At 33.4% G+C, this 23,219-nt stretch overlaps 2 protein-coding genes across 2 annotated transcripts in view; one reads left to right on the forward strand and one right to left on the reverse strand.

Annotated features, from left to right (window-relative positions):
• Positions 1 to 37: 37 nt before the first annotated feature.
• Positions 38 to 4,828, reverse strand: LOC132551373 (cilia- and flagella-associated protein 299-like). The gene is made up of 6 exons (XM_060215512.1): positions 4,721 to 4,828; positions 3,123 to 3,253; positions 2,647 to 2,737; positions 2,308 to 2,450; positions 1,217 to 1,346; positions 38 to 413 (listed from the first exon to the last, which is right to left on the reverse strand). Exons 1-6 carry the CDS (start codon positions 4,826 to 4,828, stop codon positions 315 to 317), a joined length of 702 nt encoding a protein of 233 aa, XP_060071495.1. The 3' UTR covers positions 38 to 314.
• Positions 4,829 to 7,964: 3,136 nt separating this feature from the next.
• Positions 7,965 to 23,219, forward strand: part of LOC132551430 (trichohyalin-like) — a 59,652-nt gene continuing 44,397 nt past the window's right edge. Inside the window, exons 1-11 of the mRNA XM_060215567.1 lie at positions 7,965 to 8,113; positions 8,891 to 9,089; positions 9,944 to 9,964; positions 13,650 to 13,758; positions 14,848 to 14,945; positions 16,869 to 16,948; positions 19,761 to 19,869; positions 21,113 to 21,210; positions 21,386 to 21,460; positions 21,721 to 21,821; positions 22,027 to 22,154. Coding sequence (XP_060071550.1) covers positions 7,965 to 8,113; positions 8,891 to 9,089; positions 9,944 to 9,964; positions 13,650 to 13,758; positions 14,848 to 14,945; positions 16,869 to 16,948; positions 19,761 to 19,869; positions 21,113 to 21,210; positions 21,386 to 21,460; positions 21,721 to 21,821; positions 22,027 to 22,154 — 1,167 coding nt within the window. The remainder of the gene's footprint in view (positions 8,114 to 8,890; positions 9,090 to 9,943; positions 9,965 to 13,649; positions 13,759 to 14,847; positions 14,946 to 16,868; positions 16,949 to 19,760; positions 19,870 to 21,112; positions 21,211 to 21,385; positions 21,461 to 21,720; positions 21,822 to 22,026; positions 22,155 to 23,219) is intronic.

The following is a 23,219-nucleotide window of genomic DNA, read 5'->3' on the forward strand; positions in this document are numbered from 1 at the left end:
TTTACTTCAATATCAGTTTAACAACATTGATAAGAAACATTTAACATTTTTGAGTAAAATATACCCAAGTTACCTCTCATTAAAAAGTGAATTTCACATAAACAATTGATGTTTGATGACTTATCACAAAATAACTTCCCAGTACATGTACCAGAAGAAGGAACAAGTTTCCATATGGATCGGTCATTACAATAGCCACATATATTGTATATTCCTGTAAACACAGAACTGCCAGAGCTCTGGGGAGGAGTTGGATCATACCGCCAAAGTTTCACTTAAATCACCTTGAGTGTCAATATCTTGTAAAAACACAATCATGTCTTTCGCCGTGTGATGTGGTCATATATGACGGCCTGAACATACTTGCTGGTTTCAATGACGGTCCGCGTGGAATTATCACCTGGTGTGGTTACCTGAGAAATATGAATAAAAAATTAACTAGAAAAAAAGTCTAGACATGTAATACCTGATGAATATCAGCAATGATTTCTATTTGAAAATTTTCTTGTATGACATAAATTGCAAGGGCAGGTTGACAAGACAAATGATCATTTAAATAGATAGCAAACGTCCATCCAAGACAAAAAGCAAAGGAGATAATATGTAAGTTAGTTGAAGCTTGTCTCATTAGTCTTTCCAGTTGTTTGAGGATTTTTTTTAAACTTGGATTTTGCTTCACCTTATTCTGACATTAATTGGAATCATGTAAAGCGGCATAGTAATATTTTCTGATAATTTTTTTCATTTCTGAAAAATTGACTCTTTTTGCAAAATGATATCATTTCCAGGCAATTTAAGTGCAAAAATTATTTGGGTCGTAATAGTGAAATTGTTTTTTGCTTTGTGATTGATATTCCCCTTCTTCTACCATGCATTATGAAAATTGAAAATGCTGTCAAGATAGCATTAAGATTAAAATTTTCAAAACTGTTGCTCAATATGGCAAAGCTTTAAATATGAAGTTCCACCTGAATTTCATCCTGGGGGTAACATTTTCTGTCTACATACACCAGTGATAATTTCTTTTTAAACATTTCCCTATCATCAAAATTTTCGAACATACCTGGTAACAGACATTGACTGTCACTTGAATATATAAGAATGGTGACACAAACTGTCCAAATACAGTCCTTTGTAAAGTGGTCATGTTTTCAGAATATTGTAAGGCACCGAGCCCTTCTCTTACAAATCCTTTAGTGGAAAGTACAGTTCTTACCTTCGGGTCTACATTGATGATTTTTCTGTCTCGCTTATTTTTGAACAACAGTCCAGAGGCATTCTCTGCAATGACCTGGTAGTTGGGTGTTGGGTTAGATGTGGATGTTTGTGTTTCCCAGTTGTAAAAGCTGTAAATTGAAAAAAAAATTGTTTCAAATCTGACTGAATCATTCATTATTTTTTACACTATCACTTCCTCAATATCACAAATACATCAATCAACAAGAGACCCATAGGGCCTGCATTGCTCACCTGGCTTTGTTTCTCTGAAAATGCTCTATCCAATCAAATGTTAAAAGAAATTCTGAAGGTTTATATTGATTTTTACTTGGACCCAACCCTTCTGTCCACAGAGGGTCAGCAAAACAATTTACACAGAAGTCTCTGCCACTAAAGAATGCTTTAGTCAAGTTCAAATCAAATCGGGACAGAATCTTGATATTCTTGCAGAAGTGGCCTGCATCGCTCATCTGACTAATTCAGCTATTCTGTCACTTCAACCAAATATACTTTAAACCAAATTTGGGCAAAATCCAATCATTTCTACAAGTGGAGAAGAACTTTACAGAATATGCTCTATTCCTGTTTGGCCCTACTCTTCTGCCCAAGACCTATCCTATTTCCCCGATTGAGTCCTGCCCCTCACCATAATGGGACTGAGACCTAATGTTTATACAAAATTGATTCCCTTTCACCAAAGAATGGTCAACTGAATTCAGACAATAACCATTCATTTCTACAGGAGGCATAAGAAATTTCTTCTTTTGGGTCCTTCACCTCAAACCCCTGGAGCAATGAAGAAGTATTTATACAAACTTTGTTGTGTTTTTCCTCAAGGATGTTTTTGACCAAATATGGTCAAAATGTGTTTAGTTGTTCATGACTAGTGGTGATTCTTATTAAAAAGTTGACAGACACAAGACGAGACTGCATGCCATCGCATAAGCTTACCAGTCCTTTCGGAACAGGTGAGCTGAAAATTGTGAGATAAAATTCTTCATCAATTTTCCTAAAAAGCATGCAAAGTTTAATTCATCAATCTAAATTACCTTCCAATAACATCATAGTTAAAGTGTCCTTAACTCTTACCTTAAATCAGATGGCCTTGGTAATAATCTTTTTCTTGCTGCGAAGTATGATTCAAAATCTTCTGTTTTCAATCGGTGGGCATAATCAACATAGCCAGAAATCTCCTGTCCCCTTGCATTTTTGTCTCGGATGAAGATTATTGTCTACAAAAATAGAAGTTATGATTTTTTATGTCCTTTCTCTTTTGAATGTAAAGCTGTTGTAATTTTGTGCATTGTGTCCACATTTTTATTAGAATGAAATATCCTATTCAGATAATTTAATTCTTGTGTATTTTTTCAACAAGGAAAAAGGTAAACTATGAGGAATTTTCCCTTGATTTTACTTTCTATAACTTACAGTCATTTTCCCGCTCCTGTTGGCTTCTTCTCTGTGGGCAAGTGCTTTCAAGAATGGGTCTTTTAGTTCCTTTCCTGAACTTGCTAGTGTTCTTAGTGAAAAAAAGAGAAATAACTTTTAAAACAAAATGAGAAAATAGGTTTGATTTCATCTGACATCAAAAAGTCAAAATTTTGTACCGATACAAATAAAACTAACAAATCCTTGTCATACGTAGATATACAATAACCATTCTCTCAAATATACTTAAAACTCTGCCTCACCATCATAAATGTTAGTTAACATCAGAATCCTCTTATATCATTAATCCATGGATCAAAAAACTTTTCTTATATATTTCTTTTTGTTGTGTAATGTATATGCAAGAAGTTATTTAAGGTTATAGATGTATAAAAACAGTCAGAACCTGTACAAATTACATAGCAAGTACATATATTATACACTGAAGTGGGTAGAGAAATAACACCAGCGCTCACTTTTGTTGACTACGTTTAGACAATCGACTGGCCTCTGCTGCTTGTTTCCTTGCCTCAAATTCCTCTCTTTTCAACACCTCCCCACTTCCTCTGTATCCCAATTCCACAACTTGGCGAGCCAATTCTTCATCCTAATGCAAATAAATGATAATATTAGCATTAAATAACATCTACATTTCAGATTACAACTAGCTTGTTGTGTTAAAGAACAATAAAACCACACATTTACCAACTGTGCCGAGTGTCGAGTGACAATGATCATATTTTACACTACGTACAAGCCACACTAACTTATTGCTTTTACACTAATTATTCCCCCAGTTTTCACGAGATTTCAAAACTCCCAACCCACGACTATAGTAGGTACACACTGTGGATGTGGTGAAAGCAGCAGGGTGTGTGCTTAAGTTCAGTTAACAGGAGAGGGACTTCCACTCAAACCAAAGCTAAACATGTTTTATAGTTAAACCTGGGCGCATGATTAGCTGACAACCTCAAGACTCTACTGATTCATAAATCCTTGACATATTAGTTTTGGACCTTTAAGAATAATTTCTTGCTAGCTACACTATGTCGATGAACTTCCCCCAAACAAATACATAAATGAACTGAAATGTGTTTATACTGTAAGATTTATTTAAAAAAAACTGGCCAGTGAAACACCAGTTTCCACAAATACAATCTCAAATTTGCTCACCTGAAATTACCAACATGTGTTTTGAATATGTGACTACATTTCTGTTTCTGATGACATCGCTAAATTGCAGAGATGCTTAAGTAATCTTTCAGTGACCCAGAAGTATACATGTATTACATATAATCACCATTTAAATGGGAATGGGATTTTGATGAAAAAAAATCATAATAAATGAATGGTGCAAAAATGGTGGATATCTGTGTTCACATATGCATATTTTCTATTGGGTCAAATTCAAGTATTTATTGTTTTGGACAGTTTTTACTCAAATGAAAAATATTTCTTGATAAACTTCCTTCTTATAACTCAAATTATATAAATGAAGTTTATTTATCATTGCTCTGTCTACAACTCGCTTGTTTATTAAAATCAGAAAATAAGTCATCAAAAGAGATAATTTACAAATCATCACTTTTCCAGACGTGCATGTTTGGATTTAGTAGCCGAAAAAAAATGCAAGAAAATATGGCCTATTATTCTTAGTTGATTTGTATTCACTTGCCAGACAAAAACAAAACATTGACATCTGAGGTTGGATAAATTGGTTATTTCATCATATCTGGGAGGATGTTTGAGATGTCAAAATGTGTAATAAGAAAAAATACACAAAAGGCAAATATTTACTCATAATATTTAAAAGTAAAGGATTTTCATCAATTTTTAAGAATTCTTTCTTGAAGCGTGACATGTTACAACAGCAAAAATTAGCCGATTGCGTGGTCAAGCAGGTCAATAGTTCAAATGACACAAGTATTGACGAAATAGCCGTTCCGAAATACATAACGGTCCAGAATCAATGTCGAGACGATATTTTTCAACCAGTGTCAGCCATTCAATAACACCGCTCAAACGTAACTATTGCATACACTACATCTAAGGCAAAATGGCAAAAGTATGTTACCTCTAAATAAAAAAGATCTATAGGTTTTATCTGTGAGTCCAAAAAGTCTTCATATGTATTGAATTCGGCAACAATGTTGTCGCCTCCGCTGGTCACTTCCTCCTCCATCTTTCACGTTTTCACGTTGTTTACATGCCTAACAACATCTGATAGTTCACTTCCGCGTGAAAATATAGTTTTAAAAATATTTACTAATTGGACAATTAAGTTCTCACTTGCTAAATTCTCGCAACACAATGTTACAAAAAAGAATTTGTAAATTGAAATTAAAACAATCTTGTCATATTACTTCGATTCTAATGATTATTCACGATGGTGAAAATAGAAAATAGTTCCTTAATTCGGCGTAGTAATGTATAGCTTCTATAGTAACAAAATCACGCGAAATCTCGATCGTCTAATTACATTTTTATATTCGTACAAATTATTTCAAAATAAGTGTATTATTTCCCAACATGAACAATAGCCAGCACTTATTGTTTTCAATCTTTTAAAGTATCCTATTAAAATTGAATTTTTTTCTCGTACCTACGATTTGTAAACGAGTCGTCAAGACGACACTGTCATGGCGGCTGCTGTCGCTGTTTAACCTGTTTTGATTGATCTCAAAGGATATATTCGCAGTATTTTATTATAACTGTCAATGACAGAAATGTAACTCGGTGTTTATCAAATAAGTCAAATAAGGTTTAATATCTGAATTGGAAATACAACGATTTTCGGTCTCTGGTAAGTTAAAAGTTGATGAACAAGCACCTGTCTCTATCATCCTGTTCTCCTGTTCATATTTAACATTCGTTTGAAATTTAAAATTATGCACATTGTTGTACACAGCTTACATGATTAACGTTTTAATAAGTTTGACCATTTCATTTAACTTTCAGTCACATCATGGAATAGATCTTAATCATATGCATTATCGAAACCATATACTGTATAAACAGTTTTTACGTTTGAGCGCAAAGAGTCTTATGTTATTCAACGAAAGTGTCAGATAATAAATTGGGAACTCAGTCTAACGAAAATATTCTTCATATTGATAGAAAGAAAACAAAACACACTTCCACGAGACTGTAATATCGCCTTCAGTGGTTGATGCATTCTGTTTTTTGCCCTTTTGACACTGTCACATTATTTTATGTTGAAATTGCATACGAAGAGAGTCATTGAATATTCATTTCATATTTATAAATTGGTTGTGTGTCATTAAAACAATATTAAGACACAATGTGCTAATGCAATGGTTTTAACAGATGTTGGGTATTTTTTTCTCAATGTGGGTGAGACTAATAAAATGTTTCACAGCTGTGTGGTGAGGACAGGGATATGTGTCAACCTGAACATTGTGATTATTTCAAAACTTTTGCATGAGGCTTTTCTACATATATGAATTTAAAAATCTCACCCTGTTGTTCAGGTAATTAATTATTAAAAAGTATATGGGGTGAAATGCCAATGTATGAGCTGTCTTATCCCTAGGAAAGGATGCATATGTTATTCCCAGAGAGAAACACTTTAACTTGTCAATGAATTGTGGCAAAAATTATATCTTTATCCAGAAAAGCATACGTTCTGCTGCTCAGAGCAAGAAATATGGAAATAGAACCCCGGGACATTGGACTTAGCCCAGAGGTTCTGAGGCAAAATACTATAGTCAAGGTGGAGTTTCCTATTATCATACAGGCTAACTCATTTTTCCTCATTTCCAAATCAGAGTTTTGTTTATATTCAATAATGTTTTGATTATAAGATAAGATTTGAATTAAATTGTCCACCTTTACAGGTTGACAATAATGATTTTTCTAGATAAGTTAGAAATAATAAACCAAGTATATGTTATGAAAAGCCAAGAAAAGCAGTTGAAATTATATGCCAGAAATAATTACAAGTTTGTTTAATAAAAGTTTATTTTCATCATATACTGAGTAGAATGACAGTTAAGTAATGTTTTATATAGATCATGTTGAAAGGACGTTGCAAAATGAACACCACATTCGATATATGATAATTAAGGTACATGCTTTGATATCAAATTTTGACCATGCCCTTCTAAATAAAGGGTCTCCCTGATTAAGAAAGAAAATTCTAATGAAAAACATGTATACCAGGACTGGAGCCCCATTTCGATTTGCTGATAGAATCCCAAGGAACTGTGGTTGATACAGTACTTTATCAATTTTTCTTATCATAAGGTTGGTGTAAGACAGAAAAATTGAAAATTTCAGTAGTTCAGTATTCAGCATCTTATCTTGATAATCATGTAAACTTTTAAGAAATCAAATTCAAAAAAGAAATCATAAGAACATGATAACAATGCTAATCAAAAAGGAATTGATGTCTTAAGGCAAAAACAACCAGAAAGAAATTTTGTCTTTGAGGAAAAAAATCCATCTATATTTTTTTTTATTTCTGGTACAAACAAGAATTGTACATGAAAATGTATATAATGTCTTAAGATAATTTATTATATAACTGCAATCTTACTCAGAAAATACACCATGTGATATTTTAGCATTTGATATTTGTGAAATTTTCATGATATTTTGTTGACTGTAAAATTTTATTGTTATTGTCGATCATTACCTAAGTTGATCTTTACGACCATTTTTAGTTGATAGATTATTAGCATCCTTGTGAAGTCTTATCTTTTGTTGACTTTGTAATTTCCTTTCAGTGTTTGTCTGTTACTTTATTTTGTTGATTTAGATTGTTTACATTTAACATTTTATTTTTGAAATATTAATGTTACCTAATTACAAGAGAGTTCATGTGGAATTTGTCTAAAAGTTATTGTTTATTAAACCAAATTGTTAATAAAGGTTTTAGCATTAAAGAAATTCTACATTTGAGTTAGTGTTAGCTCATATTACCTCTCATTACCCACAAAAATCTCCATTTACCTCTACTAATTACATGTAATCCTGCAACTTGATATTTGTGTCAACACAATATTTTTCAGTCATAAAATTGCTGTTCTGTGTATGATGGTTCTATAAAATATTTACATTGATTATGGTAAACAAAGTTTGATTATCATGTGGTGATGATTCTGTGTGGATGTATATCTATGTGTTTTGATATGCTTGACTGCTTGTTTCAGGCTGATGATCAGCTGATCCATTAGTTCTACAGCAGGTCTAAATTATTGATGATGTGGATGCTACTGAAACTCAGAAGGTGTTTAAATACTAAACTTATGTTTTTCATTGTTTTTAGAGTGAAAACTTAGCTACCCTCTGTCAAGATGGTGCTGACAGATCTTCCTTTTGAGCATGGTGCTCTGATCCACAGTCGATACTCAACGATTCGTCGCCCTGACAGTGCTCCAGCTGGCATGAAGGATGATGATGAAAAGCGACAACGCAAAACCAAATCCTATGCTACATTTCTAAGGTAAGGAAGAGAATAAGGATAGTAATATATTGATGTAATTTAAAGGAATGATAACTGTATATAACTTTTGTGTGAAAATGGCATTATATAATCATACCAAGGAGAAGTGTTGTATAAAGTGCCATAAATGCTATCATATGCATGGCCATTATAACGAAACAATTTCTGGTATAGAAAAAGAGATGGCACGTCATCAAAATGGCTGTTCCACTTGGTGTATTACACTGTAACAAATGCTTTCATTAAGTTTAAATGAAGCTTTAATCTGTGTAAGACAGCAACATACATAGGCAGTTAAATATATATATTGTGTTTTGTTATGGCATTGATGGTTGTTATAAATGACAGAACTTCACAAGTAAACATATCATATTGTGCCAGAACACACTTTGATGGATGCAAACATAGCTCTTTCATTTAGCATGACTATAAATGCCACAACAAGCAGTTCAATGCTTAAATACATAATGAATTATCAAAGTGACATATATGACACAAACATTAAACATTGTTTTGTTGTTATTTTGTTAATATATGTACAAGGACATATTAATCTTAACAGGAGACTTAAAGTCAAATCAATTAATTACATTTGGACATAAGTTATCAATTAGTCATAACTTTTCCTTCAAAGTCAAAGTATTGAAAAGTGAGGAATCATTTAGCACAAACAGAGAGGATCTCTTTGTCTACATTAACAATGTCATCTGACTTTTAGGTGAAGATATAAAATAAAAACATAAAATAGACCATTGCATTGTTTTCTTCTGTTCCTAGAGAACAAGAAAGAAAAGTAGGCCCGGAAGGATTCCTTGATTCCAGTAGGTATTCACATTCTTTTGTGGTAAAGAAACAAAAGCAAAAGATGCGAAAATCAGCAGATTCGGGCATTCCTAGCCGTCCTTCAGTTGTTTCCTTCAGTGCCAGAGTAGAGAAGGATGGAAAAGACCACAAGAAGAGGATGAAGGTTATTGAGGTCAGTGTTCTAATAGGAATGATTTCAACATCTAAAAGTGCATGCTTGAGTGTGAAGTGTGATAATCTTAGGCAGTAAACTACAACATGCATGCCACAATATACATATATACCATAACTGACTCATGCTTGTACTGTTTTCTAAAGTTGGTTTATTTTACAAGAGATATATACTGTTGTTGGTGAAACAATTTGGGGATCTGTGAACTAACTAACATACAGTTAAAATATGCTATAATTTGGGGATCCGTGAACTAACCAAATATATAATTACAAGATGTTATACACAAAAGAAAGTCTTGTTTATCATGATATGGTGGGTTAAAATTTTTTTTCTGTAATGTGAATACCTGTTTCTTATATGGAGATTGTGTAAGAATCAATTTAATTAAAGATTGATGAACATTAAAACATTTTCAATGGCATTTAATAATCATTTGTAAAGAATCTGAAAAAATGAAAATTGGCTTTTGCAAATGACTATCAATTGGGATCACTATTAATGAATTACTGAATTTAGAATTGCTTCATTTCATAGTGAGTTTCTGTAGGTGCATACTTTTGGAAGTATTAGCTGTAACGTGTTTTGAATATTTTATGGTAATGTACTGGGTATGTGTTCTAATCTGTATTGTTGTAATAAGGATATATGCTACCTGATTATGATGTAATACCTCCCCTAAACTTGAATTGTATAGAATCTTCCATAATTGCAAATCATAAATATTTAGTTTGGTTACAAATGATGCATGATCCACAATATGGCAATGTGTGTTATACTTAAGGTAGTGTATATCCTTATATGGTGAAGTCAATATTTTTCAATACAATTATGTTAAACGCCCATTTCCACAGGAAGGCCAGATGTCCTTGAGGGTAATTATAGACGTTCTAATATTCTCTGTAGTGGTACAGACTGACCAGGTTAAAAATGACATCACTCAATTTGATAACAACAAACCTCCCTAATGATATATTGACCATATATCACAATTCCACATACAAGGTTACAATTTGGAATTAGTGTAGTTAACAACATTGAATATGTTCATGTTGGCTTCTCTTTTGATTTACGGTCTGTCTGTTTTTTGTGTAGAGTAGACTTGGTGTAATATGTACCAAGTTGGTTGGAATACTTCAAGTTCAAATATTTTATTATATGTAAGGTGTCAAACACATAATATACATTTGTAATAATTATAAAATCACATCACATCATAAAAAAATGCCCAGCAAAACTGGCATCCTTTCACATGAATTCTACCCCATATCACCCAAAAGAGCAGTATTACTGGCATTTCTAGTAGCTCTTAAGAAATATCTTCAGGCCTAATTTTGAACCAGTGCCATATATCTATATTTATTAAATCCCAATAACTGCAGCACTGGTTCAACCAGTCAGCTGTATAATCTACAATAAACTTTCATATGAAAGCAGTTTTACAATAATATGAATGATATATATAAACATGTATTTTTATTGTCCTTCCTGGGAATAATGTTTACCAGCTAAATGTATCTGATGTTTAATGTATGTATTGTTCAAGATATGAAAAAAGGAATATGGCAAAATCTTGGGCTGAAAATAGGAGAAGCTTTAACTGTCTAAACAGGGTTAAGGTAAAACATTTCTTGGCATTTTCTGACCTGCATTTACAGACATAAGTTTATTAGAGGAGACATATACAGTCTTAAGACCATTATAAGTATTTAAGAAACTTTCTGTAGAATTTCCCTAGTCATCATTTCCTAGTTGTATATAACATGTAGAGAGGTAAGAGGTCAGTCTGCTTATAGAACTACCTAATTATTGCAATGTTTTCTCCTTTGCAGTCCTACTAATTGTAGACAATATAACAACGTAGAAAGATGTAGGGTTATTTGACATGTATTAACCATTTTCAGCTGAGAAAATATTGAATAAAGTTAAAAACAGGCTGACTCTTAAAAAGAGATATATCACGTTGTATGTCAAATGTTCTCATCTTAGCCTATAAACTGATACTTACCTCCCTCCACTCAGTATTAAATGGCCATCATCTACCTCCACCCTTTTTAAACTACCTGTCCCCTCTTCCACCCTTTATAAAATCTGATCCTATTCAATCCAACGCTAACCATGACCATCTCCACCATCCATCTTGAATAAACTGACCCTTCCTCATCATGTATATACCGACTTTCTTTTCCAACCTCCTTTCATGTACTGATCCTCTCCTTCCACCTTGTAAAAACCGACCTCCCTCTCTTCACCCTGTACAAGCTGACCCCCTCCTACCTGTATAAATTGAACCCTCCTACCCTTTATAAACTGCTCCCCCTAATCTGTTTAATCTTTCCCACTCTAACTCTCTATAAACTTACCTCATTTCATCCTGTGTAAGGTGACTTCCCTCTTTCTGCCCTTTATAAACTGATCTCCCTCGTCCTACCCTGTATAACCTGATATCCTCCCACCCTATATAATCTGATCCTCTCCAAACATCTATAAATCGACCCCTCCAACTCTGAATAAACTGACCTCTTTCCCCCAGTATAAACTGACCCCCTCCCACCCTGAATAAACTGACCCCTTTTCTTCCTGTATAAACTGACCCCCTTTCTTCCAGTATAAATTGATCACCTTCCCCTTTATACTGACCCCCTTCCCCCAGTATAAACTGACCCCCTTTCTTCCAGTATAAATTGATCACCTTCCCGTTTAACTGACCCCCTTCCCCCAGTATAAACTGACTCCCTTCCCCCAGTATAAATTGATCACCTTCCCCTTTATACTGACCCCCTTCCCCCAGTATAAACTGACTCCCTTTCTTCCAGTATAAATTGATCACCTTCCCTTTATACTGACCCCCTTCCCCCAGTATAAACTGACTCCCTTCCCCCAGTATAAATTGATCACCTTCCCATTTATACTGACCCCCTTCCCCCAGTATAAACTGACCCCCTTTCTTTTCTTCCAGTATAAATTGATCACCTTCCCCTTTATACTGACCCCCTTCCCCCAGTATAAACTGACCCCCTTCCCCCAGTATAAATTGATCACCTTCCCCTTTATACTGACCCCCATCCCCCAGTATAAACTGACCCCCTTTCTTCCAGTATAAATTGATCACCTTCCCCTTTATACTGACCCCCATCCCCGAGTACAAACTGACCCCCTTTCTTCCAGTATAAATTGATCACCTTCCCCTTTATACTGACCTCCTACCCCAGTATAAACTGACCCCCTTTCTTCCAGTATAAATTAATCACCTTCCCGTTTATACTGACCCCCTTCCCCCATTATAAATTGATCACCCTCCCCTTTATACTGACCCCTTTCTCCAGTATAAACTGACCCCCTTTCTTCCAGTATAAATTGATCACCTTCCCCTTTATACTGACCCCCTTCCCCAGTATAAACTGACTCCCTTCCCCCAGTATAAATTGATCACCCTCCCCTTTATACTGACCCCTTTCTCCAGTATAAACTGACCCCCTATTTGCTCTTTTACCCTATTTTACCATGTACAATTTGACAGCTAGTTTTATTTAAATTTTGAATAAACTTTATTGAGGAGACATTCTTGTATCTAGATACATAGTGTTGTAGAGTGTCATACACAATTTAGCATTATCATTTCTTTATATCTATTATAAAAAACGTTTAGTTTAGTCCTCATTGGATGTTTCAGATTGAGAATTTTGATAATGGTGTTTTTTCAATAATGTTCATTTCTTTGGTTTATCTAACCTTTCCATATGACGTGTTCATGTTCTTCATATTCTGTTCATGAAAAGAAGAAAAAAGATGAAGAAATAATATTTTCTTGAATATTGTGGACTTGCAGTTTTAAACATTGCACTATGGTATCAAATGTCCAACATTCCATTACATATTTGAGTTTAGACAAACTTATATATAAGCAGTCATTTATAATCAAGTGTATTGTTTTGTATCAGATATTTTTCTTAATCTGGTGTACAATTTGATAACTATCACCTCTTCATGTCTAACTATTACATTTCTGTACTTCAAACTTCCCTTTTCATGGTATATGGATATTTTGGGGTTAGACTCCGAATTTCACTTGTTTCATGGATATTTTATTTCATGTCATAATTTTGAGTTTACCACATCCTGTAGTTACTGTCACAAACATTGCACATTTCCAATTTTCCTAGTTTGTATTATTTTTGTGGTTTTGTTGGTTATACAGGTTTTGTGAAATTGGGTTATTGCAAAATCATCAAGATTGTTTTAAATGTTATATTTATGTGTAACACAATTTTGAACATACTATCAACTGGTGGTGTAAATCTAGATATGTTATTTTGTAAAATCTTTAAAACTCCACTTAATCTATGAATTTTGGAAAGACAAGTGAAAAATTATAAAAAAAATAAAATATTGTATTTTGTGAAATTTTTAGTGGAAAGTTTGAGATATGTGCTGCCATGATGTTATGTCTCTAGTATTGAAACATTTTACAGAAACTTCTGATTATAACTCAGGAATCATTCAGTGATTACTTTGTGTTCAGACTAACACAACACTTACATATGTTTGGATTATCTGTAGGATCACATGTGGCAACACAAACAAGAGGAGAGAGAATTAAAACGTGTAGAAGGCGATATTATCAAGAATCAGCGTGCAGTTCGACACACTCTCCGCGACTTTGAGAATGGTTAGTGGTGACTCGGACACAATAGTTATTGTCCCTTTTATTCTACATAGCAGACTTTATTCTGAATATCATTAATTTTTCGTTAGGGTTTTATTTTTGTTAATTTTGTGTGTGCTCTAAATCCATGAATTAATATGTCCACAAAATGATGAAATAAGTACAAGTTGATTAATTGAGCTATAACTATCCACAAATTGAATATCCATGAAGCATCATTTTTTTTGAAAATCCACAAAAATTGATCCCCATAAATATATGTGATTTCACAGTATGTCTTTTGTACCAATTTCTAAATGTAGGCTTCAGTTGCTAACATTTTACATTGAACTGAGATGTGATCAATGCAAAATGACTGATGAAATGGGTTTCCATCATTTCAGAATGTATTTTAGCACCTTCAGTTATTTACCACAAAATTGTTAAAGAAGTATGTGCCAGAACCAAATTTGTTTCAGATAGCCCGACTAGTTCAAGAAGAGATAAAATGTTCAAACTTACATACAACATACTAATTTATATACCTGTAATGTTTCTACTTGATATATAATTCTAACTGGTCATTTCATCAATCACATTTGGGCTATTGTTTTTTATCAATCCCGTTTGGCAGGAGTTCATGATTACTGCTATGTAAATTAACCACTGTTATCTGGAAAGACATTCATCAGGATCATATTTTACATCATACCAGTATTAGGAGAAAGACTTTTTGGCAAAAGTGAAGAGTACTTATGATCATTCCTATACAAGTGGATGGTAGTAAGGAAGGAAGTGCTGCTCGTGAATATCTGCATTAATACAATGTAAGGGTATCTTGACAAGGAAACATATGTTGTCTCTCTGACCTACAAAGGTTTTCTTCCAGTTTTGTCCCAAAAGACAGTTCTTTAGGTCCAATATATAGTCACTACTTTGGTCCAACACACAGTGACGTTACTTCATCAACTGTTATTTTCAAAAAATCATGATTTGCTCCAAAGTGAGTTTGCAGATACATGTAACAGATTTCAATATGGATTTATTTTAAATTTGGATGATTACATTGGTTAATCACATCACCCTCATCGACAATTCTTCTGATTTCCACAGCGATTAACAAAAAGAGGATGCAAGAGGAAAAGAAGCTGAATCAGGGACTGGAGGTCTACACCAAGATCAGGCGGGACTTTGTTCATAAAAAGGAGGAGGTAGGAGGGTGTATGATATTGTGGAGTCATGTTGGGCAGAGGAATAAGATATTGTGGGGGTAGCAAATATCAGATGTTGTTGAATGTGAAGTACTACATATTGTGGGATGAAGTGTATCTGATATTGTGGGATTAGGGAGTACCTATCTGATATTGTGGGATTAGGGAGTACCTATCTGATATTGTGGGATTAGAGAGTACCTATCTGATATTGTGGGATTAGAGAGTACCTGTCTGATATTGTGGGATTAGAGAGTACCTATCTGATATTGTGGGATTAGGGAGTACCTATCTGATATTGTGGGATTAGGGAGTACCTATCTGATATTGTGGGATTAGAGAGTACCTATCTGATATTGTGGGATTAGGGAGTACCTGTCTGATATTGTGGGATTAGGGAGTACCTTCCTGTTATTGTGGGATTAGAGAGTACCTATCTGATATTGTGGGATTAGAGAGTACCTGTCTGATATTGTGGGATTAGAGAGTACCTATCTGATATTGTGGGATTAGAGAGTACCTGTCTGATATTGTGGGATTAGAGAGTACATATCTGATATTGTGGGATTAGAGAGTACATATCTGATATTGTGGGATTAGAGAGTACCTGTCTGATATTGTGGAGATTCTGATATTGTGGGAGAGTACCTAGAGACCTAGGGAGTACCTATCTTATTGTGGGATTAGAGAGTACCTGTCTGATATTGTGGGATTAGAGAGTACCTGTCTGATATTGTGGGATTAGAGAGTACCTATCTGATATTGTGGGATTAGAGAGTACCTATCTGATATTGTGGGATTAGGGAGTACCTATCTGATATTGTGGGATTAGGGAGTACCTATCTGATATTGTGGGATTAGAGAGTACATATCTGATATTGTGGGATTAGGGAGTACCTGTCTGATATTGTGGGATTAGGGAGTACCTTTCTGATATTGTGGGATTAGAGAGTACCTTTCTGATATTGTGGGATTAGAGAGTACATATCTGATATTGTGGGATTAGAGATTACCTACCTGATATTGTTCGTTTGGGGAGGTATCTGATATTGTGAATTGATGAGTATGGTTTTATGGAGTGGAGAGTATACAATATTGAGGGATGAAGAGTGCCTGATACACATATTGTGAATAGTCTCTATTATTGTGGAATGGAGAGTATCTGATATTGTGAGGTGGGGAGTATCTGATACATGTATTGTTGGGTGGAAAATATCTGATATTGTGAGACGGGGAGTATCTGATACATGTATTGTTGTGTGGAAAATATATGATATTGTGAGGTGCAGAGTATCTGATACATGTATTGTTGGGTTGAGAATATCTGATATTGTGAGGTGGGGAGTATCTTATACATACATTGTGAGGTGGGGAGTATCTGATACATGTATTGTTGTGTGGAAAATATCTGATATTTTGAGGTGGGGAGTATCTGATACATGTATTGTTGGGTTGAGAATATCTGATATTGTGAGGAGGGGAGTATCTGATACATGTATTGTTGTGTGGAAAATATCTGATATTGTGAGGTGGGGAGTATCTGATACATGTATTGTTGGGTTGAGAATATCTGATATTGTGAGGTGGGGAGTATCTGAAGTATCTGATATATGTATTGTTGGGTGGAGAATATCTGATATTGTGAGATGGGGAGATTGTAATATTGTATTGTTGGTTATATTGACTTGTTGTTACCAGGTATATACTGTTATGTTGATTCTTATCTAAATGTGCATGGATATGAGTTGATCTGATATTAACATGCTTGATTAGTATATAGATGGAGCAATAATACATCCATGGCTTAAAGTAACCATTTTGAAAATCTTATTATTTTGTTTATAATGTACTGAAGTATTCAGATTAGGTAAATATTTTATCTTTATAAAATCTTGGGAAAGAATATAAATTTTCTCTCTACAGCTAACAAAACAGAGAATTGAAAAAAATGCCCTGAGTGATCAGGAGGCTAAGAGAGAGGGTAGAAAAATTGCCATTAGAGAGTAAGTTTGGTGGCCGAAAGTGCTTAAAGCCAGCGGCCTGCTACACCTATTGTATTTCTTCTTTAGTGATTTTATATATTTCTTATCAGAGATTTCTGTAAAAGTCCAATTTTTAGATTTGAAAAAAAACTTTATAGAAACAAAAGTAAAACGTAATTTGTTTAATCCAAGTCCAGATCTCCGAATCTTGATTTACAGAAATCTCTGTTGACTTTTCATGGCAAGAGTTGTGATTAAAACCAGCAAACCTTGATGTTGCCTGTACTTATTTTTGTATTTTAAAGTTAAGAGTTTCATGTGGAATGTGAGCTATGGCAAATTGATGACTTACAGAGTGAATGATTATCTTTGATAATACAGTGTACATTAGAAAATGTTTTATAAAAGAATTGCTCAGAATGCTAATTCATTCCCTAAATTTTCTTTATGTGTACTTGCATTTATGAAAATAGTACTAATGGTAGCCTGCCAAAGAGAAAATGCACAGTTTTTAATTACATAACAATATAAAATTATCAAGATCTAGAAATTTCTCTCTTGTATTGTAAATGCAGTAGATAATTTGGGACGAAATGTGTATTGATATTTTTATAATCCTGTTAAGAATCAATGTACTACAACTCAAAGATTGCTGGTGACTAGATTTTAGTTATAACCATTAACATACACATTAAGTACATGTACATGTAGTTTTGAAGAATTCACCTGACTGTTTGAACATAACATTTCTGGGTTTGTTTTCTGTTTGACTTCCGTTCAAGAGAGTTCAAAATTAAAAAAAGAAAACTGCTTAAAGCTGATATTTATGGAATATGTTTAAAAAAGAGAATAGTAAAAAAAAAGAAAACAAATACTTGCTCTTACAGAAAGTATGTATTTGAATTGTTCAAAGACTATTGTACCTGTTTATCCACCTGTGATTGCTTTACTAACCAGCACTGCTTGATTCCTAACCAATAGAATAGATAGTTAAGTTTGCGTGGTTACTTAACAGTTGACCATAAGGTTGGATTCCATGTTCCCTCCTGGAGTATCTTGGTAGTGTCAGTAATGAGATGTTTCCCATTTCAGTTGACAAAGACGCGGATACAACATACCATCTCTACAGAACACAATACAAAATGGCAGGGCAGAAAAAATGAACTTCAGCAGTAAGTTTGGTTGAGAAATTCACCAAACTTTTGTCATACTCAACAAATATTAGCAATCTGATTGGATAAAATTTGCTCAAAACATGTTTCATTCAGTCAGTAGCTTTGTTGTTTTATTGTTTTTTCAATGTTTGAAATTGATTTGGTGAATTTGGAGTTATAAGCAAAGATTAAATTATTAAGTTTTTTGAAAGTTGTTTTTAAATATGATTTAGTAATCCTACTCAGGCAGACAGTGTAACTGCTTTGTTTGAGGTCTTTTTCTTGGATGTAGTCATTTTTTAAAATTCCTGTCCTTCATTGATTAAAAGTGAGATGTTACTTAAAAAGATTGCATACAAGATATATTATTTACCTATTAACTCAACAGATTTAGTTCATATCAATACCATACTGCCATGATATTAATTTTGTCATCGGATTATATTTTAGTGGTCATAGGTCAGGGTTAAACGGTTAGTGTTCATACTAGACCAATTATAAAATTAAAAGATGAAGTAGTGGAAGACATTACTTTTATGTGTGTGCCCCCCCCCCTCCCCCTCCCCCCTTCTTCCTTGTTCTCTTTGTTCTTATTTTTGTTCATGTTAAAAGTACTTTCCCTGTTGCATATAAAATATTTTCAGGGCTAGTTCTATATCATAGTGTAGTCTGTCTTCTTTATATTTGATTTTTATAATAACATCTCAGATTTTCGTAGATAAATCACACATCTTATATACTCTTTCTCATTCTTATAACAATAAGATACATATATATTTTTTATATTATTATCGCACTGATAGTGTAGCCTTTACCTAGAGTAATCTTCATCTTTAGTGAAGAGTTTTAACACAGGCCATTGCTATTTATAGTAATAGATTAAAATATCACTCTATCATCTGTCTGGCAATTTCATATTTGTTTTAGATATTTCTACATCTTATATATATATATAAAGTTGAGCATCACTTCAGTGGAGGAAATGTGTTGTCTTTTACAAGCATATCAACAAATTTGTGATGTGAGGTTGATATTTCATACCAATATCATTATTTATATTTTTAATATTTTTAAAAGTATCGGAATTAATATGTCCATTGAAAACATTTAAAGATATTTTCTCCATTTAGATACATTGTGTATAACCATCTTTATTCTGCAGTAAGCTCATTAGCCAGTATGTTTTTTTCTTACTTAAGAGTCAAAGGGATGGGCTTATAACAGGACAATAAGCCCAGGGAACCAACATGTTATTTCTTACTCAGAGTCAAAGGGATGGGCTTATAACAGGACAATAAGCCCAGGGAACCAACATGTTATTTCTTACTCAGAGACAAATGCATAGGCTTATTATAGGACTGTGGTTTATAATTTGACAGCAGTACATAGGTGGGCTTATTACCAGTCAATGACTTATTGCAGGATGGATATACTGTTTTTATATTGGATATAATAATATTATAGAGTAACATTCAAAGTCAACATTCTAAAAATCATAATTTTAAGATGATTTTTAAAGAAACAGAGTAAATAAATCAGATTGAATATCTTTAAAATGTTGTGATCAGAAATGATGTTTCTATAAATTTTAATTCTGAGAATATGGTAGTATATCTTAATTGGTATATGCTGGAGTTTATTACATGAAGATCCATCACTTGTATGCCTCCACTTTAAAGGTCAGACCTTTCCCGACAGTACCGTGCAAAAATGAGTGAGATGGAACTCAAGAGGATCGAGGTGCTCAGAATGAATCAAGAATTCGAATCTAAAATGAGACAGAAAGAGGTAAAGAGGTCTTCTGATTTTGTAAATGTTGTCCTTACGTTATTAAATCACCTATGTAAAATAATAGTTGATATTACCAGTAACAGCCAATCAAGTTTCATATTCATTATCTGATTGGCATGTTCATCATTCTAGAAATGAATACTGCATTCAGTCATTTGGTTATTTCAGAACAGAAATGAAAAGTTGATATCAAAATTTTTCTCTTCAGAAATATTGACTCATGAATGGCCAATGTTTATACTGGTGTTGAATTTTTAGCTTACTTAGTCCAAAAGACCAATGTGTTTATGTTATACCATGACATCTTAGGTCCAACTGCCACCTTTTTTCATTACAAATTACTACTTGATTCATTAACAACTGAAGTGATTTTGACCAAATTTAGTGAGCAGCACCCTTTGGAGAACTGTAATTAATTTTGTTTAAACTGTGGGTCTTGTCCCTGCACCAGGGCCTGATGGACGGGATCAAGTTGGAGAGAATTTTGTGAATGCTATAAATCCTTCTTTTTCAAAAAAAAATGATAGGGGTTTGTCTAAATCTGTTCCTAGGTAAAGGCAACTTAATGTTGTATAAATAATGGGTCAGACCCCACCCCTGGAGGCAGAGGAGTGATGCTCATATTGGGAAATTAATAAGCAGTTTTGATATCCTTTTTCCTATGTTGGGATTAAGGTATTTTGTTCAAGATTGATCAGAAGCATTAAGAGAAAGGGAACCAATTTTGTATAAATGATGGGTCTCAGCCCACTTGGGGTTGAGGAGCAAAGCCTAATTAGGGATATACTTCTGTAAAAAATGACAAGATTTTGCCCAAATTTGGTCTGCAGCATCCTTATGGAAAAACACTGAATTTTATATAAAAGATAGGTCTGACCCCTCTGAAGTTTCCAATGAGTGAAAATTAGCCAATTTTTAAATTTGTTCTTTTGTCTCTAGGAATGATAGAATTTTGTTTAACCTTGATCTCAAGCAGTCTTTGTTTGAAAGGACCCAATTTGTGTAAAGGGACTTAAGACTGAGGGGCTTGGCCATGTAGAGCAGATGGATATCAATTTGAAAAAAGCCATCTTCTTCTAATGCAATAAAGTTATACTTACACAATTTTTTTTCAAACATCCTTTGATGAATGGGACTAAGTATGATGGTAGATAGGAGCAAGTGAGTGACACAGGCTGTATTGGCCTAAGGTATAATAATGTTTATTGTGATAACGATGATGTTACATTGATGCTTTCAGGATGAGCAGCTCAGGCTACAGAATGAACTGGCTGAGCTGACCATTAGTCTGAACATGGAATCTCAAAAAGGCAGAGTGATGAGATTTGATGCAAACAAGTAGGTTTTACATAATCTGAAATTTTTATCTATGCTAATAAGAAAATGTTAACTGAAACTGTTAAAGTAAACAAACCTCTGCCAGATTTTTTGAAAAGTATCTCTGTTATCTATCTTATGATTCACCTGTAATTAGCAGTAATAAAGTTAAACTTTGTTTGTCTTTCCATTTCAGGCAACGAAAGAAGGATCAGACAAACAAGATACAAGAAAATTTACAAGGTGTAGAAAATGTTAAAAATAAATTAATGTAAGTATTTTTCTTTTTACAAATTAGAATATTAGTTTGGTTAGAAATGTTATATGAATAATTGATATATAGATATAGTATTAAATTTGTAATACGGTGACTTGTTATTTATGAATAAGTTAGTTATACTGTTATATTTATGTTATACTGGGGTGTTTTCTTGATGAACAATACTTTACATGGAGATGCAGATGATGGTTTAAAATAATATAATTTCTGTTACAATACAGATTAATGTGTATAATTGTTTATTTCATCAGGAGAAGTGACGGTGATACAAAGGCAGCAGAAATGAACAAAAGGAAGTTGAGTGCTGATCTGTCCCTAACTAAATCTCACCTAGATATCAAGAAAAGAGACGGTGAGTCTGTATTATAGCAAGTATGTTGTAATAGTGAGATAGATAGACTACAATATAAAAAGAATGGTCTGTATTATAACAAGTATGTTGTATTAGTGAAATAGATAGACTACAATATAAAAAGAGTGATGCTGTTGAATTAAGGGAACTTCATCACTGATATATATACATTTGTGTTCTAGCAATACTTTCTACTCTCTTTCAGAACAAAGACACTTAACAGACACACAGTTTAGACTAGATGATAATTCTAACATACAGCGACAACTAAACGAGGCTGCCTTCCATGCTAATCTGGATATGAAAGCACGTCAAATTGACCAGAAACTTGAGGTAAGTGAGTCGTCTCCTCTTGGTTTTTTGTTCATACATGTATAAGCAATGGAGATATTGTCAGCCATTCATTTCATACTTGATCTGCCTAGAATTTCCATTGGGATGACTGTGTGTTTGAAATTTCAAAGCAACTTGAAAAAACTTCCTTAAATTTGGGAAACTAAATAAAATTTTTAAGCTATTAAAAAAAATGTTGTTGATCAATGATTCATCTAAGGATAAAAAATAGAGAGTCACTCTTTAATTGGGAACATTGGCAAGTATGAGGATGTTATTGAAAATGCAAGGGGAAATAACTCTGTCTTTCTTGTCGTTGAAAAATTGACATTTTATTTTTTTTATTTTGGTTTTTTTAACTTAAGTGATCAATACACTTTAATAGTCATAGAACTTTTCTTCTTCAATAACCCTCATGATTATTTAGTTTTTTTGATATCTCATGAAATGGTATTAAGGTGAATTCTTGTACAACAGTTTTTAAAATCATATGGGTGAAGGGAGAAAACTCTTTGATATTATCAGGATGTGTATGTTTTTACAATAATGCAAGTTGTCTCTCTTTATCTCGGTGTGATATTTTATGATAGTATTCATAATTGAATGAAAGAGTGCACTAGATCCACACATTATATGTCTCAGTATAGAACATTTACTGTTGGTTATCATCAGACAATGAACACTATTAACCATGGGGAGAAAGCAGTGACTGTCAAGTGTGATAAAATTTATTTTGTAGCAGGTGATGTTGTGCCAAATAAACAATAACGCTGGGTTTGTTCAACCTTTAATCGATTGATCGATATAAAATTGACATTCTGGAATATACAATAAAACATAATCAAATACTCTCACAACTTCACAAATCTCTTGTTACATATTCCACAATTCATACTCTTCTTTCATTAACACATTACATTTCACTGAGTGAAACAATATTAATACTTCTACATTTGAATAAGATATAAGAACCAATAAAATACTTTATAACATGACCATTCCAATAGTAATAGAGTAAAATCACACAAACGTACACGTCATATATAAGTTTGCAACACTCAACAA

This window comes from Ylistrum balloti, unplaced genomic scaffold, assembly GCF_031769215.1.
Source record: "Ylistrum balloti isolate Yb309-2 unplaced genomic scaffold, AGI_CSIRO_Ybal_v1 Utg370196, whole genome shotgun sequence".
In the NCBI taxonomy this organism is placed as follows: Eukaryota; Metazoa; Mollusca; class Bivalvia; order Pectinida; family Pectinidae; genus Ylistrum; species Ylistrum balloti.

Bases quoted from the DNA above. Each gene is read 5' to 3' on its own strand.
- LOC132551373 (XM_060215512.1), bottom strand. From the start codon at position 4,828: ATGGAGGAGGAAGTGACCAGCGGAGGCGACAACATTGTTGCCGAATTC. The intron at 2,738-3,122 runs GTGAGCGCTGGT...TTTTTCACTAAG, and splicing joins TCTAAACGTAGTCAACAAAA to AACACTAGCAAGTTCAGGAA. The intron at 2,451-2,646 runs GTAAGTTATAGA...CTATTTTTGTAG, and splicing joins ACAGGAGCGGGAAAATGACT to ACAATAATCTTCATCCGAGA.